This window comes from Phalangium opilio, unplaced genomic scaffold (genome assembly GCF_054372755.1).
Source record: "Phalangium opilio isolate 3A_F unplaced genomic scaffold, DU_Popi_V2 ptg000209l_1, whole genome shotgun sequence".
Taxonomy (NCBI): domain Eukaryota; kingdom Metazoa; phylum Arthropoda; class Arachnida; order Opiliones; family Phalangiidae; genus Phalangium; species Phalangium opilio.
The window spans coordinates 19,234,975-19,251,176 of record NW_028324217.1 but is presented as its reverse complement, the minus strand read 5'-3'; the positions used below and the strand labels follow the sequence as shown (position 1 = coordinate 19,251,176).

Sequence of the window (16,202 nt, the reverse complement as noted above, 5' to 3'; positions counted from 1 at the left end):
ATTAATTAGCTGCCACCTTTTCCAAAATATTTTCCTATTAATTAGCTGCAACCTTTTCCAAAACATTCTCCAACTAATTAGCTGCCACCTTTTCCGAAACATTCTCCAATTAATTAAATGCCACCTTTTCCAAAAGATTTTCCTCTTAATTATTTGCCACCTTTTCCAAAATATTCTCCTATTAATTAGCTGCAACCTTTTCCAAAACATTCTCCTACTAATTAGCTGCCACTTTTTCCAAAATATTCTCCTATTAATTAGCTGCAACCTTTTCCAAAACATTCTCCTACTAATTAGCTGCCACTTTTTCCAAAATATTCTCCTTTTAATTAGCTACCACCATTTCCAAAACATTCTCCTATTAATTAGCTGCCACCTTTTCCGAAATATTCTCCTATTAATTAGCTGCAACCTTTTCCAAAACATTCTCCTACTAATTAGCTGCCACTTTTTCCAAAATATTCTCCTATTAATTAGCTGCCACTTTTTCCAAAATATTCTCCTTTTAATTAGCTACCACCTTTTCCAAAACATTCTCCTATTAATTAGCTGCCACCTTTTCCGAAATATTCTCCTATTAATTAGCTGCAACCTTTTCCAAAACATTCTCCTACTAATTAGCTGCCACATTTTCCAAAATGTTCTCCTTTTAATTAGCTACCATCTTTTCTAAAATATTCTCCTATTAATTAAAAATATATTTAATGCAAAACCACACAGTATGTCTTCTTCCAGTTCAATAGAATTTCGGTCCAATGGGACTATAATAAAATCGCACCTTTTGGCTCCGTTCGGTCGAATGGGACACCACAAAAAAGCCGTTCTGTCGAATGGGAATTCGGTTCAATGGGACCAAAGCAAAGTGTCGGGGCTTTAGTCGCTCGTGTCCAAGACCAATGACCAGGGCACGTCAAGGTCAGGGGGATCGCTGGCCTAATGTCCAGTTTAAAAAATCCTTATTTCCCACCCCGCAGACGTGCCACACGCATTCTTTTCTTATCTTAATACCACTCCAGTACTAAAATAATACCGCCTCCAAGTTCGAGGTTTTGCAAACTTTTACGTCTGCTAGGCATTCTTCTTATGGACCGTCAAGTGGTAAACTAAAATTACTAGAGAAACTTTTAGTAAAAGAAATAAGAAACTCGTTCGCCAAGAAGAACAAATAACAAGGAAAAGATTCCTCAGACGTTACAGGACTTGACATAGTCTTGAATCATTAGTTTAATTTGGTTTAGTAGTAGGATGGATGCTATTAAAGATTGTGTTGTGATGATGAAACCTTTAAGCTGGTAAGTAATGAAAATATCTCTTGAACTTGAAGAATGTCCCAAAGAAGCAATCTCTCTTAAGGACTCTCCCCCCTTTATCCAGACTTGTTGTTTTGATTGAAAATACTACACTACGCAGTCCAGACCAAACATATTTTTTAAATACAGCGTCAACAATTATAACACATGGAACAGCCATCCATAAGATACACCTTCCCCATTCTTGAAATGACGCGGCGAAATATTTATTTTTTGATGGGGTAATCATTGCGTGGAATAACTTGCCAGAGCATTTTGTCTCCTCAGGCTAGCGATGTTCAAACATTAACTCAGGACCACATAATTTTACGAAACTACATGGCTATGGCTCAAAATCCTCTACCTGTTCCAGATGGGCTAGTGAAGTTTTATTAGCCTCTCATATTTAAAGTAAAAGGCCGGGTAACATAACATTAAACCGGCAATTTTACAGAATAGCTTCTGGTAGCAGATCTCTTTGTTTTTATGTTTATTATGTGTAATATTGGATGAAAAAAATTATGGCCCAAAACTTTTTCGGCGCAAATGATTATTGAAAAAGTTACAAGCGTTTAATTCTTTGGCGTGCGCCTAATAAAGCAATTATAAGTGGAAAAAGGACCATACACGTATAGGAGTCACGAGTTAAGATCTCTGCAGACGAAAATACCAAAACCAAACCTAAAATAACCTAACCAAGCCTAATATATAAATATTTTGGAAAAGGTGGCAGCTAATTAATAGGAGAATATTTTGGAAAAGGTGGCAGCTAATTAATAGGAGAATATAATTTTGGTAAAGGTGGCAGCTAATTAATTGGTTATTTTCGTCTGCAGAGATCTTAATTCGTGACCTCTAAGCCTTTGCGTAAGCCAAAGACTTAAACGGTTGTAACTTTTTAAATAAACATTTGCGCTGGAAAATTTTTGCACCATAATTTTTTTCATGCAATTTTACATATAATAAACATAGAAAGAAAAGTGAACGACTACCAGGAGCTATTCTGAAATATGTCCCATTATACCTTATAAGAACGGCCTTTTCGAGGGCCTTTTTCTAAATATAAAACGGAAACTTATGAAAAAAAATAATAATCTCTTATTACAAAAAAATTGTGTTATTTCGGAATTCATTTAAATTTTTTCGCCATTTGTAATTTACTCTTCGATTCTGATTTCACGAGAACTGCAAGACATTTCATGCGTATAAAGGCAGGCCCCTTAATTTGCAGTTAGAATTAGGCGCCCCAAATAGTGACATTTTTTTCAATCAACTCAAGATTTAGAAATATTTGGCAAGTATAAAATGAACCAATTTGATACATTTTCACATAATTGGTATTTAACTATTAAATTTTGAATTTGTGTAAAATAATGTATCTACAGTAAAACCTAAACCTTTTCTTGATTCATTTTTGAAGGAAAAGGTCGGAAAACAACATTTTATCTTAATACGAAAGAAAAATATAATAAAAAAAAAGATCTCTTATTACAAAATAATTAGCATTTAATTAATCATAAAAACTAGGACTACTACGCCGCCATTGGTTTAGTAGCTTCTGCTAATTCGCACCTGATAAGCTCGTGATAGAGCGCACTATGCCCCACCTTACCCTTACGTCTCTCAGCCTGTGAGAATTCAACCAATGCCTCTAAACCAATAGCGGCGCAGTAGTCCTCGTTTTTAAGACTAATAGCAGGGCTGATACTGAGTCACTTTTTTTACTAAAAGTTACTATTTTTGAAATTGGTTACTTAAAGTTACTTTTTTTGAATTTTGGTTACTAAAAGTTGATTAATTTAAAATTTGATAGGCCATCTCTTAAAAAAATATGTTTTCCTTATAATTTCCGAGTGAATGAAGGGTGAAAAAACTAAAAAGCAATTTTTTTAAACGATCAGACATTTATTCCCATCGAGGTAGCCGTATTATTTCCAGCCCCTTTAAAAATCTGCCTGTGTGATCGAATGGGCTATGCTGCAGCTGAAGGACCAGTCGCGCCCGCCAGCGCGTTACCGTAGCCAGGGGGCCGCGGCCGTTTAGTACGTTTTTCGGCTTTCGCGCAGTCTGCTATTTTTTCAAGAGCGGTTCTAGTTACAGAATGGTTACAAGTCAGGGTACAATTTCGGTATGAGTGAATAAGGTCAAAAATCATTTTAGAGCAAAATCAAGCACACCATTCGATAGAGCGTAAAATTTAGATCTAAAATGGCCGCCGCTTTTTTCAAATTTCCAAAAAAAAAAAAAAAAAAAGTCTTATCCCTCATAAGAATTGCCACCTTTTCCAAAATATTGATGTTTAATGTTAGGCCGAATAGATTAGTGGCACTCCATGTTAACTACCCATAGAGCTTAATACAGTCAAAGGCAAGTAGGTGCCATTACTCTATAGGTTAGGTTAAGTATTAAACACCTGTGTGTACAATTTTAAACTGAGTTTTACTTCAATTGTGCATGTTAAATATTTAAATTAAGTTACTATTAAGTTACTATTAAGTTACTATTTAGTTACTATTAAGTTACTTTTTTCAAAGTAGTTGGTTACTATTTCAACTAAAATTCAGGCGAGCTCTGAGTATCAGCCCTGGACTAATCAAATGCCCAAAACAGCTAAATTGAACAGAAATCACGGAAACTTTTCAATTTTCGTGTCGGACACTATCCAGATCGAGATATGATCAGTTTTAATATTGAATCGGATTTTGTAACTACACTCTCTCACTAATCAAGCATTTCAGCCTTGAGCAACTTTGTCTCACAAAGGTCCTGGCAACACTGTAAACTCTTAGTAGTTTAAAATATTAACATTTTTCTCCATTCCTTAATTTGCTTGTTCTTCGAAAAATGTTCCATGTTTCGAAACACGTCTTCATTCAAAGTTTAATTTTAGGAAAGAAATGTGTCGCCACAAACAGTCTTTACGCAAAGCCTACATGAATTTGGTGAATTCTCAAAGAGTTGTTCTCGGAGAGGTATTTGCGATATTTTTGAACTATTCCTCGTTCTACTATGAAGTTGAAAATTGCAAAATTGATTTAGGAAATGGATAAGGAAGATTGTTACTTAAGCAAAGATGACAAAATGAAGAAACTGAGGAACAAGGTAATAATTGATAAAATAGTTCCCGCATTATGAGGAAATCTGTGCTGGTAGCGCGGCTAATGGCAAAAAACGAACCTAGGGGCCATTTCGCTTTGCTTGAGTGAAAGCACCCAGTTTTTCCGTTCCTTATGAAGAGTTTATGAGATACATGATTAAAAATAACATTTCCTGCAGCCTCTCAATGACTCATGAACAATGAACTTTTTTAAATGGCCAATGATAAATTCCCCTCTGATTGGCTGAAGGTTTAGAGGATAAAGGTCCCTTGTTTAAAGATTTATTAAAACTGAGGACCATTAATGTTCTTTGACGTCATTGGTTTCTCATCTTTCTTGCTCGTCTCTTTAAAAGGCATTCTGCCTGAAGGTCCCATGTAAATCAGCTGTAGTAATGGAATCTTATTTGAATTTTTCAGTTTGACGTTTTAATTTCAAACGTGAGGAAAGAGCGAATGGGAAATGAATTAACTATTAATGAGCAACGAGAGAAAATTGACCTGCTCATTAAGGTCAGAGAAGAATTGAAAAACAAAGTCAAAGATCTCAAGGTAACCTATGAGGTTAGATATTAGCAATATTCTTTAATCATTGTTAATTGTCTAAAAAATTAGGAGAAAAATGGAGCAATTCAAAAGGCTAACGATGTATCAGTGAAAGTTGAACCAGTTGATTATGATTCAGAGCCAGCTAGCCAAGCATTATCCCTTCCAGTTGCGGAACAGCAACAACCTCAATCTCAAAAGGAAAGGTATTGCGAGAGAAAAAAAGGTGTATTCATTTTATTGTTTCCACGGACTATTTATCACAATTTATTTGTATAGTTCGGAAGGACTCTCTACTGAGGCCAGGAACCGCAAGCAGCCTGGTGTGTAGATTTTCATTTTTAATGAAATACTGAAAGTCTCCCACAAGTCACTCGCTGGGTGCAAAGTTCATTGAACCAAACGCTGATGAGCTAGAACCGAAGCCCCGAAAAGTTTTAGGGCAAATTTTAAAAGCCTTATTAGTCAGTGGTGATGGTATGAAGTTGGGCAAGCTAGTTTTTGGAACCCTTAATGAATGTAGATTATACGGCAATGCAATGAACTGCTTCGAACAATTTTATGGCTTAACATACAAGAATGAACTCTACTCGACCCATGTTGGCGAAAGTAGCGAATCTGATTTTATTTCGAAACTACTGCTGATGCCAATCGAAAAGATTAAGGCATCGGCCCAAAATAGAAAATATTTCGAATTTCCCAACAGTCTTTTGATGATCGACAGAGCATGCTGGGATATAACTTAGATAATCTGATAATCTAACCCATGTTCCAACCTGGACGTACTTTTAGACTCAACTATAACCTGTTTCAGACTAATTGTTAATGGATCAATTTGGTTGACTTTTAACCTGTTGTTACCCACGTATATCGTCATTTGAACCACGCATTAACTTATTTTTTATTTATAACTTTAACTTTCTATTTTCGGTAAGGTTTAGCACAAAAATTCACCCCTATGTCAAAAAATTTGGTTCTCTTAAGCCTTTATCAGTTTTAAGGAACAATAATAAACTACATACAAGACATTTTCCATCAGTGCTAAGGAGAAATAGTTTAAGCGAAATTACTCTTGTAAAAATATAGTTTAATGAGACGGGAAGATTTTACACTCGTTCTGCTCTGTGGCTTGGTTTGGCGCAAACACAGGGGCTACACCCCAGACTATTTCTTTCGGGGGTTTCTAGAATTTACAAGGATTAATATAGTGGCGTTACTTGGTCCAAGTTTATATTCAGTGAGTGATAGAATGCAACCCTTGTGTATTATTTCTATTTTGTACATTTTGTATGGAACTATTAGTTATTACAATAGGTGATTGATAAGATATGACACCAACAAGCAGCCTCGCATTGGTTTAGAGAGAAAGAAACTACTTCTTTTCTTTAATGTTGTGTCTTCACACGCCTAATTGGCATTCCTTATTAAATCAAGCGCCCTTACAGAATTCTAAATACAATATATTTAATGTTAATTTGTAAACCACGATTGAATATAACTAGGAAATAGTAGACGCGACTCTGGGAATCTTTCGCGCGCTCCCCGTCTCCACTGTGTAACGATAATAATGGGCGGATGCATCAAAAAAGGGTATGATACAAGTTAAGACCACATCCTATAGTATCATCGCGATTTCCTCGTGTCGTATCTCTATTTTCCGGATGTTACGTGATTATTTCCTTAATGAAATATAGTTTTTGCTTTTTGTAGATAAATCCAAGGAAAAACATAATCCTGAAGACAAAAGAGGTCCAAACCATCACATAAAAATTCTTACTAGAGGAAAAATCTTCAAATGTGATCAGTGTGAATTTTTGAGCACACAGAAATGTAATTTGACCAGACATGAACGCATACACAGTGGTGAAAAACCTTTCCAATGTGATCAGTGTGATTTTATGTGCGCTGACAAGAGTAGTTTTATCAGACATCAACGCGTTCACAGTGGAGAAAAACCTTTCCAATGTGATCAGTGTGGCTTCGCTACCAAGTGGAAGTCCGTATTGATCACACATCAACAACTTCACAGTGGAGAAAAACCTTTCCAATGTGATCAGTGTGACTACGCATGCGCGTGGAAGTCTATATTGATCACACATCAAAGCGTTCACAGTAGAGAAAAACCTTTCCATTGTGATCAGTGTGATTTTAGATGCGCTGTCAAGGGTAATTTTATCAGACATCAACGTGTTCACAGTGCTGAAAAACCTTTCCAATGTGATCAGTGTGACTACGCTAGCGCATGGAAGTCTGTATTGATCTCACATCAACGCGTTCACAGTGGAGAAAAACCTTTCCAATGTGATCAGTGTGACTACGCTAGCGCGCGGAAGTTCGGATTGATCACACATAAACGTAATCACTCTGTAGAAAAACCTTTCCAATGTGATCAGTGTGATTTTGGTTGCGCTGTCAAACGTAGTTTTATCAGACATCAACGCGTTCACAGTGACGAAAAACGCTTCAAATGTAACCAGTGTGAATATTCCAGCACTCACAAGAATATTTTAATCATACATCAACGCATTCACAGTGGTGAAAAACCTTTCAAATGTGATAAGTGTGACTATTCCAGCGTACAGAAGCCTAATTTGACCAAACATCAACGCATACACAATGGTGGAAAACCCTTCAAATGCCATCAGTAAGACTTTAGGTGCACTGGCAAGAGTACTTTCATCAGGCATCAACGCGTTCAAAGTGGGGGAAAGCCCTTTAAATGTGCTCATTGTGACTTTACTAGCGCATGAAAGTTCGTTTTGATCACACATAATACCCTTCATAATAGAGAAAAACCCTTCAGACGTACATGACTGTTGTGAATTTGTTAGTAAATATAAGAGTTTTTTTTTGGGACATGTCCGCATTCACAGCGGTGAAATACCATTGAAATTTGATTGCACGACAGACATACATTCACGGTGGAGAAAAACCCTTCAAATGTGATCGTTGTAAATATTCAAAATTTTTCAAAATGAAGGTATCAAGTAGTAATAGTGGAATGTCCATTATTCATTATACGTTAATACTGCTTTTTGAAATAATGTAAATATTTTACTTAATATGCTGATTTTACTGTAACATAATTTTAATTGTTTGAGTTGTCCCATTTGTAGAAAGAAAATGTTGTTCAAGAATTAAACATTCTAACTAATATTAAAATTCATTAATCGTGTTTAAATTAAATCAATTTTCAGAAGGTAATTTCAATTGAAGTAAGTTACCTTACCTTGGAACATTCTGAAAAATATAGTCAATTCATGGGGCAACATCATACTCCGCCATTTCTTTCATATGAGCTGAAATTAATCATATAACCCTTGCTTGTATTGTGAATGAAAGATCTATATATGTTGAAACGTCTTCAATAATATGTTTTTGGGTCTTCGGGAGCCTTTTGAATATATTAGAGCCCCTTAAGAGACCTTGTATTAGACATATCAAAAAGATATCTAGAAACAGAGCGCCGTGAGAAGTCTGGTGTTAGACATCACTAGATATCTAGAAATACAACGCCCTAAGAGAAGCCTAAAAAGTAGGTTATTAAGCAAAGACCATTTCTCAGAAGTCTTAGAAGTAGAGCGCCCCATCTCAGAGGTCCGACATTCCCGAAAAACGTGCGGGATTTCGTGATTTTGCCAATGATTACGATAAAGATTTCGTGATTTTGCCAATGATTACGAGAAAGATTTCGTGATTTTGCCAATGATTACGAGAAAGATTTCGTGATTTTTGCCAAAGATTTCGTGATTTCACGATTTCACAAGGATTAAAGCAGGAATCAGGGAGGAGAGACTTGAGAGGGAGTGTCAGTGGCGTCGCTAGGCCTTTTTTGGAGGGGCTATAGCCCCCCCAAATTCCAAACTTAGCCCCCCCCCAAAATAATCCGTAAACCCTACCAAAAATTTGCTGTTAGCAACCTAAAATTCTGTAGCAATATATAAAAAATTTTCAATATCAAACTGTAAAATTTTGAAGAAAAAAACAGATGAAGACAAGTAAAATGTTTCATGTTCTTTCAAAGGGAGTCCCAATAGTGTGGACTAAAAGCTAACCAAAACTAAAAGAAACTAAAGACGAGTGAAAATCCTTCATAATCGGTTCCGTAGTCCTTATCAATAAAAGGTTGTACATCTTTAAAATACGAATAATTTCACGTTGACACAAATTTACGGATAGTTTTAAAGGTCTACACATTTTCCAAAGAACCCATTATGCAATTTTTAGCCACATCGTAGTAGTACTGGCCGGGGTTTTCGCTTTCGTTATCGTCAGATTTTAGCTTAAATGGAAACAATAGTGGTAGCTGAGCTCAGTTAGAGGTTTTATTTTAATTAAAAAAAATTTCATACCGCACCCGGGAATTGAACCCGGCTGGCTGGCGCAGCAGCAAGAGACGCTACCACTGTGAGGTCGGACACTTCTGATTTTTGTTTAGGGTCTTTGAATTTTTTTCTTTTTATTTATGTGCTAATTAAATAGATAACGATGTGGCTACTATTAAGTCCCAGCCCTTGGGCCATCTTGTTTATATTAAGTTCTTATAATAACTTTAAAATAGTTTGCCCAGATTTAGCCCCCCCAAATTTCAAACCCTAGCGACGCTATTGGGGAGTGGTAAAGTGAATAGGCGCCTTCGTTCGCTTCGTGGCTAAAATCGTCTCTCTCTGGCGCTGACTCGGGGCCTCATCGGGGTGTCCGCGCGCATGCGTCAAATTTAAAAACCGGCTTTGAACTAGTAGGGGAAGGTCGTGTTTGAATTTCTGCCATGGTATGATGGTTAACTATAAGAAGTGTTGTTTTTTAATTGTTCAAGTAACCCTAAGTATTTAACAAGACCCGACATGGTAAATATCGTTTACAAACCATTTCACAAACCAAAAACAAAGCTTGAAATTTATTGAAAGTGAATAGAAGCTACTGGAAATCGGTCTTCCACAAGCTAATATCCATCTTTTACATTTTTCTATCTGGGTTTTTGGCTTTGGAAACGCGTGGAAGGATATTCCTTTCATATATTTTTAAGCGAATACCTTGAATCATTCCTACAACCGTTTCAAAAACAATTTGGCATTTTCATTAAGCCTCGGTTTCCTCCCAACAGACGTTGATTGTTGGTTGAACAGAGTGAGTGGGGCAGCAGTCAATGGAAGCGGAAGCAGGCGGCAAATTCTCTCTGCTGGCGGTAGTAAACGACGTTACTCGCGCCTGCGCCTTAGCTAAAATTGTGGAACGGAGATAAAAATTCCTACCCCCACTTTCTTTCCCATTTGCCACTGTATGTCGGTTTTTTTAGCATTAGATCAACACTCCCTCTAACGTTCCATACTCCCTGCTATAACCAGGCGGCACCTAAGGTTTATGCCGTCCCACCGTCTCCCCTCAGTTCGAATAGGGCGAACGGGAGCGTGGGTAATAAGGCGGTGGCACAGGGCAAATGACCAGTTTAAAAATCGCCTGGACCAGTTTAAAAATGAAATCGGAGGGGGTTCAGTTAAATTCAATTGGTATGCCCTACACTAGTTGCAATTAAGGAGATGAGAATCATTCAAAAGAGGAGTTCAATTAGAATCTATGTGCTTAATTTGAAGGATATTGACCGTTTTCATGATTTTTCCCCGCAAAACCCCGTATTTTAATTAATAATTTCGATTATTTTTGATTAGAGTAAGTCATTTGTAATTGATGAGGTATATTTTATTGATAAAATATGGATTGATTTATTTGATAAAATATGGATTGATTTTATTGATAAAATATGGATTGATTTTATTGATAAAATATGGATTGATTTAATTGATAAAATATGGATTGATTTAATTGATAAAATATGGATTGATTTAATTGATAAAATATGGATTGATTTAATTGATAAAATATGGATTGATTTAATTGAGAAAATATGGATTGATTTAATTGGGAAATATCTACTTTTACATAGCTTATCCGTAAAATTATTAGTTTGCTCTGAAAATGGTTATAGGTATTTTTGTGGTTTAATTAAGTCTTGAAGAATCTCTGATATTTTACAGACATGCTACTGCTAGAACATAGACTCTAGGACAGGGTTGGAAATAAGGTGAATTTTGTTAGTGGTCCTCGGGACTAGCGACCCCTCATGTTGGAATTATTAAACTGGTCCTTGGGACCAGTGACCCTCGCATTAATTATTATTTTACCGGTCCCACTATAAATTAAATTTCCAAAATGGTGAGAATAAAAAGCACGTAAAGACACAAAAGTAAAGAAGCTGAAAATTCTAATTTATTTTGAATTTTTTTACTGTAGGAAAAAGTAGCGTATCAAAATTAAAAACAGTTAACTTTTACTTCTTACTACACTAACTTCATCAGGCCATACTCCTTCGTCCACATTGTCGGCAACGTTGATGCGAACAATAGCATCACTACCCAGACTCTGAGAAATGGAAGTGTTAAAAAGGTGTTAAAACGGTGTAAACACCGTAAAAACACCCAAAAGAGAGTTTTATTACCTTGAGTTTTTAGGGGCCAATTTAAAGTGTAAATTCGGTGTAAAATAACACTATTAAAACACCGTTCGAAATTAAACATGAAAAATTATATTACTGCTTGTTTCTTGAATAAGGTCTTTCATTTATTTTTCATTAATGTTTTAATATTAAAGTCAATACAAACAGTAAAAAATTATTGAAAAACGTACTTGTTAAACCTTTTTTTAAAGATGATAATCATGAAAGAAAACAGTTTTATCCTTTAAATAAAATTAACAAAGAAATTGGTAATCTGGCGGTGTTGTACCTTCATAAAACTATGCTAAACGTGTTAGGCGACACTCTTACAGGTGCTAAGCGATACTCTTAAAAAACGAGACTAGGTTAGATACTGGCCTCACAGTAGGGACAGCTTGAGAAGCAAAGCTCTTGCTTTTGTGACATGTTTTATCATTATTTTGAGAAAAATTACAGTATTAAATGGATTTTTTTTTTGTAAAATCTGTAGTGCAAATTAGATTGAACGCGTTTCTGGTGCACGAAAAACTCTTAGTGAAAAGAGAATATTAAATTTAACTAGAACGTCTATATCTCCTGCTTGAATATTATAGCCTCCAAAACTAATTTAATACCCTATGCATTTGTACGAATTGAAAACTTTCTGCCTTTTTCAGAAGTTTATAAACCCGTAAAAATTACTTTATACGCAACAACCCTCGCTTAAAGAGGTATAGTTCTGCATGTGAGAACTTTCCTCCTTATAGGTGATGAAGTTCTCTCAAGATGGAACCCTGCTATGAATATAGCATTAATTGCTAATAATACTGCAGAATGGCGGATAATCAAAATTTAATTAAACAGGAAAACCATCCTCGATATTTGAGTTATGCGTCATGAGTGGTCAAAATGTAGCTACTATAGTGTTTTTACGTCATCGGTTTTGCTCTTAAGTCTAGGAAAAGTACTAGAATTTCTACTATTATCCTACCAAATAATCTCCCACTCTTAAAGGTGTGAAGCGACACCCTGAAAGGTGCTATGCCGCACCCTTTAAGGATTTGCACAACACTAATATGAGAGTAAAAATTCACTTTCAGTGCGATAAAAGAGTTAAAAAGGTGTTAAACTGCACCTCTGTTGCACAATTTTATACTTATCTTTGCTCAAATAAGTGTTATTAAATCCCTTCAGGGGTGTAAATGTACACCTGTAACGGTGTCAAATTTGGACCCATATAAAGTACTTATAAAGGTGTTAAATCACACTCCAATTTCTTAGAGTGCACCACAACGCCATCGCTTCCTGCAATAAACACAATCAACTCACCAGCTTCGACATCGATTCCTGCTACGACTATAACGCACTCAAACGCTACTCCACCGCTTTCAACAACAACAACCTACTCAACAGCTTCGACACCTCCCCTTGGGACAACTCTAAATCAACTTAAATAGCTCCAGTACAAACCCAACCTAGTGAAACAACACTGAGTACCTTACCATTACACCAACCTCCTGAACTGACTAAGACTCCATCTCAACATTCTACTTTGCAAATTCATCATCGACCGCAACACTTAGCAGCACAGAATATTGCGCCACTGACTCATCAAAGCAACTCACCTTGTCTACATTTACAAACATTTACCAAATTGGACAACATCAGAACATCCTATCACAGTGACCGGACCACCATCTCATTCTCATCCGTTCCCGTACATTTAATAATAATAACAATAATTTATTAATATTGTATGCATACAAGCAACTAGGAATGTTATCGGATTTAATTGTAGATAAGATGTTGTGAAGATCAAACTTGAAGGATTAGTCTCAGGTGTTGCTGTAGAAACGTCGCCAGCATCTTCGGCTGAGGTTATAATGCCCCAAATAGTCGCGCCACTACTAGCCAAAATAACAGAGTCGTGTACGGAAATTGCCGACAACTTGGCTACTAAACCAAAACTGATTGCTTCGAAACCGGAAAGAGATAACTGGAGGTTAAAAATTGAGTCCAAACTGAACAGCACTGAGCAAGAGCAACTACTCAACACCTTGGAAATAAACGGCTTTCTAGAAAAATCCGATGAGAACCTGATATCTGTTTTAGCCTCTATAGTTCACCATCTGGGTTTGGCTTTTCCAAGCGATTTGATTCGAGTCTGTCGTCAAACTAGTGTCTATCCAGTAGCTACCAACAAGCCTAGATCGATCGCGGTCACGTTTCATAGGGTGGAAACGACCCAGACTTGGTTGAAAGCCTTCAGAGAGAAGAGGTCAACTGGAATCTTGGCATCATCTTTGGATAAATCATTCAAGGATGACAAAATCTACATCAACCAGAAGTTGACCCATTTCAACAAGAAATTGCTGCATCGCGTCAAAGAATTCGCTGAAGCAAAGCAGTACAAATTCGTTTGGGTTCAAGATGGCAAGATTCTTCTGCGTAAAAATGAAGACGCTCCAATTATTAGAATCAAATCTGATAAAGACATTCCACCTCAATAAACTTATCACCATGCGTTCCTTAACCTTTTTTTTTTTTTTTTTTTCAAAAAAATGTCAAAGTATTTCATTTTCCAGTGTAATTTTGAAATAAAGTTTGTTTTTTATACGATAATCAATATTTATGCGTACAATTTGTTATAGGGTTAGTGTGTGGTAAGAATACGCAAGTTTTAATTAATACTTTGACAAAAATTTATATTAAAAGTTCCAAAGAAGTTTCATGTTATTCTGTCAATTTTAGCTGCGATTTTATATCGAATCCGATAAGTTTTCCCAAAAACGGATTTATGGGATAAGAACGTCGGATCATAGCTTTAGCCTCTAGTACCATCCTCGCATACTTTATTGAGAAACTTCGTCTGCTTATATTTTGACTCCACCCACAAATTCGATCTCTAGAAGTAGCTATATACAGAATTTGTGGGTGGAGTCAAAATATAAGCAGACGAAGTTTCTCAATAAAGTATGCGAGGATGGCCAGTGAATTATCGTTCTTATCCCATAAATCCGTTTTTGGTTTTCCTTCTTTAGGTTCTTTTCAATTGAAAGAAATGTTAGTGTTTCCTTGAAACAGCACTACGTCTTTTTACTTCACAGTGGCATAACTTAGCACGAAAATAAGTCAAACCTTCATATTAATCGTATTAATATTAATATTTTTGGCTAGATAAATGGTCTTTAATTAAAATTATAGATTTCCAATATTTTTTCATAAGTCTGTAAAAAGTCATACGTTATTTGGTCTGTTTGCATAACCACAGCCCACTCGATCACGCAAGTTGCACACGCTATAGAAGCCCCTTCAAACAGCCAAAAGTCAAGAATATGACCGATTAGTACTCCTTGGTCAAACGAGTCTAAGAATTAGCATTATGTCTATGGGAAAATGCCGTTTTTTGGAGTAAAATGGGCGTAATTTCGCTTTTTGTGGATCAAATGTCATGAAATTTTAGGAAGAGGTGCGTAGTAACGTTTTCTAAAGTCCTACAAATTTTGAAGTTTCAAGAGTGAATAGTTTTTCAGTTAAAAAATAAACACTAGGCTCAACCGATAACGTTCGTCAAAGCAGTCTAAGAATTAGCATTATGTCTATGGGAAAATGCCGTTTTTTTGGGGTAAAATGGGCGTAATTTCGCTTTTTGTGGATCAAATGTCGTGAAATTTTAAGGAGAGGTGCGTAGTAACGTTTTATAAAGTCCTACAAATTTTGAAATTTCAAGCGTGAATAGTTTTTCGGTTAGAAAATAAACACTAGGCCCAAACAATCCCGCTGATAATGTTCTTCATCAAAATACTGTATTTAAGGGCTTATATTTTATTTATTATTACAATTAACTAGTCGTTAAAGCTAATTGGCAAATATGTGAAAACCAAGTACTACAAGTATTGGGGGAAAAATTATTTATTTGAATAATTTGCCCAGCGCGTTTTAAAAGTTTGATAATTTTTAGAAAAATAACTATCAGTCCTAAGCCTTTAAAAATATTTTCTAATTTTTTAGTGTACTTTAATTTACAAATAGTAAAAAAATCAGGAAGCTAGAGCTTACATTTTTCACTTTCCTATAAAAGTTTATTCATCAACTCGACAATTCCCCTAACATTTCAGTGCTTTTTGTCTCAAAAATCGAGACTCGTTCATGTTTTTACCAGCTTTTCCACTACACCCTCTCGATTCTCGAAAATACATGGGTTTTGAATTCTTTGGACGGGCTTCTATAGCGCGTGCAACTTGCGTGATCGAGTGGGCTGTGGCATAACCCATTCACTCTTTTCGTTTCTGAGCGCCGCGTCAATAACAGTCGTCTGCTCACTTAAAGAACGATACAGCAGTCACGGCCAGTCTGGGAAATAAGGATATTTTTTAAACTAGTCCTTGGGACCAGTGACCCCCCTAGGGTCCGAAATAATAAACCGGTCTCCGGACTGGTCCCAGGCTTTGTTCTCTTATAGATTTGCAAATAATAAACTGGTCCCGAGGACCAGTAAGCCCCACTTGGTAGGATTGCACTTTACGTGACCCACCCAACTAACAATGGTTTCTAGTTAATTAGACTGTGGGGAGTCCGAAAAAAATAGTTAAAAAATTATTTGGCCGCCGCAAGTTGGTTAAAAAAATTTTTGAAAATTTCAAAATCCACTCACTTACCCTCATTGAAGCCGCTATCCGCTTAACGCATTCTGCACTCAATCTTGCAAAATAAGCCGGGTGGGACTGTGAAAAATTGACGTACTCGCGCCGGAGATATAGCTATGGAATTTTTTAAGCTTACTGAAACTGTTCATTTCTGA

At 36.1% G+C, this 16,202-nt stretch overlaps 2 protein-coding genes across 2 annotated transcripts; both read left to right on the top strand.

Moving 5' to 3' along the window:
* The first annotated feature begins 867 nt into the window (after positions 1–867).
* LOC149621085 (uncharacterized) lies at positions 868–8,098 on the top strand. The gene is made up of 7 exons (XM_089855874.1): positions 868–1,292; positions 4,180–4,261; positions 4,329–4,391; positions 4,807–4,938; positions 5,002–5,138; positions 5,212–5,255; positions 6,643–8,098. The coding sequence occupies exons 1-7, from the start codon at positions 1,246–1,248 to the stop codon at positions 7,578–7,580; spliced, it is 1,443 nt and encodes a 480-aa protein (XP_089712000.1). The 5' UTR covers positions 868–1,245; the 3' UTR covers positions 7,581–8,098.
* Positions 8,099–13,284: 5,186 nt separating this feature from the next.
* LOC149621084 (uncharacterized) lies at positions 13,285–13,911 on the top strand. The gene has a single exon (XM_089854690.1). It carries the CDS (start codon positions 13,285–13,287, stop codon positions 13,909–13,911), a length of 627 nt encoding a protein of 208 aa, XP_089710816.1.
* Positions 13,912–16,202: the final 2,291 nt, after the last annotated feature.

Bases quoted from the DNA above. Each gene is read 5' to 3' on its own strand.
- LOC149621085 (XM_089855874.1), top strand. From the start codon at position 1,246: ATGGATGCTATTAAAGATTGTGTTGTGATGATGAAACCTTTAAGCTG. The intron at 1,293-4,179 runs GTAAGTAATGAA...GTTTAATTTTAG, and splicing joins ATGATGAAACCTTTAAGCTG to GAAAGAAATGTGTCGCCACA. The intron at 5,139-5,211 runs GTATTGCGAGAG...TTATTTGTATAG, and splicing joins CCTCAATCTCAAAAGGAAAG to TTCGGAAGGACTCTCTACTG.
- LOC149621084 (XM_089854690.1), top strand. From the start codon at position 13,285: ATGCCCCAAATAGTCGCGCCACTACTAGCCAAAATAACAGAGTCGTGT.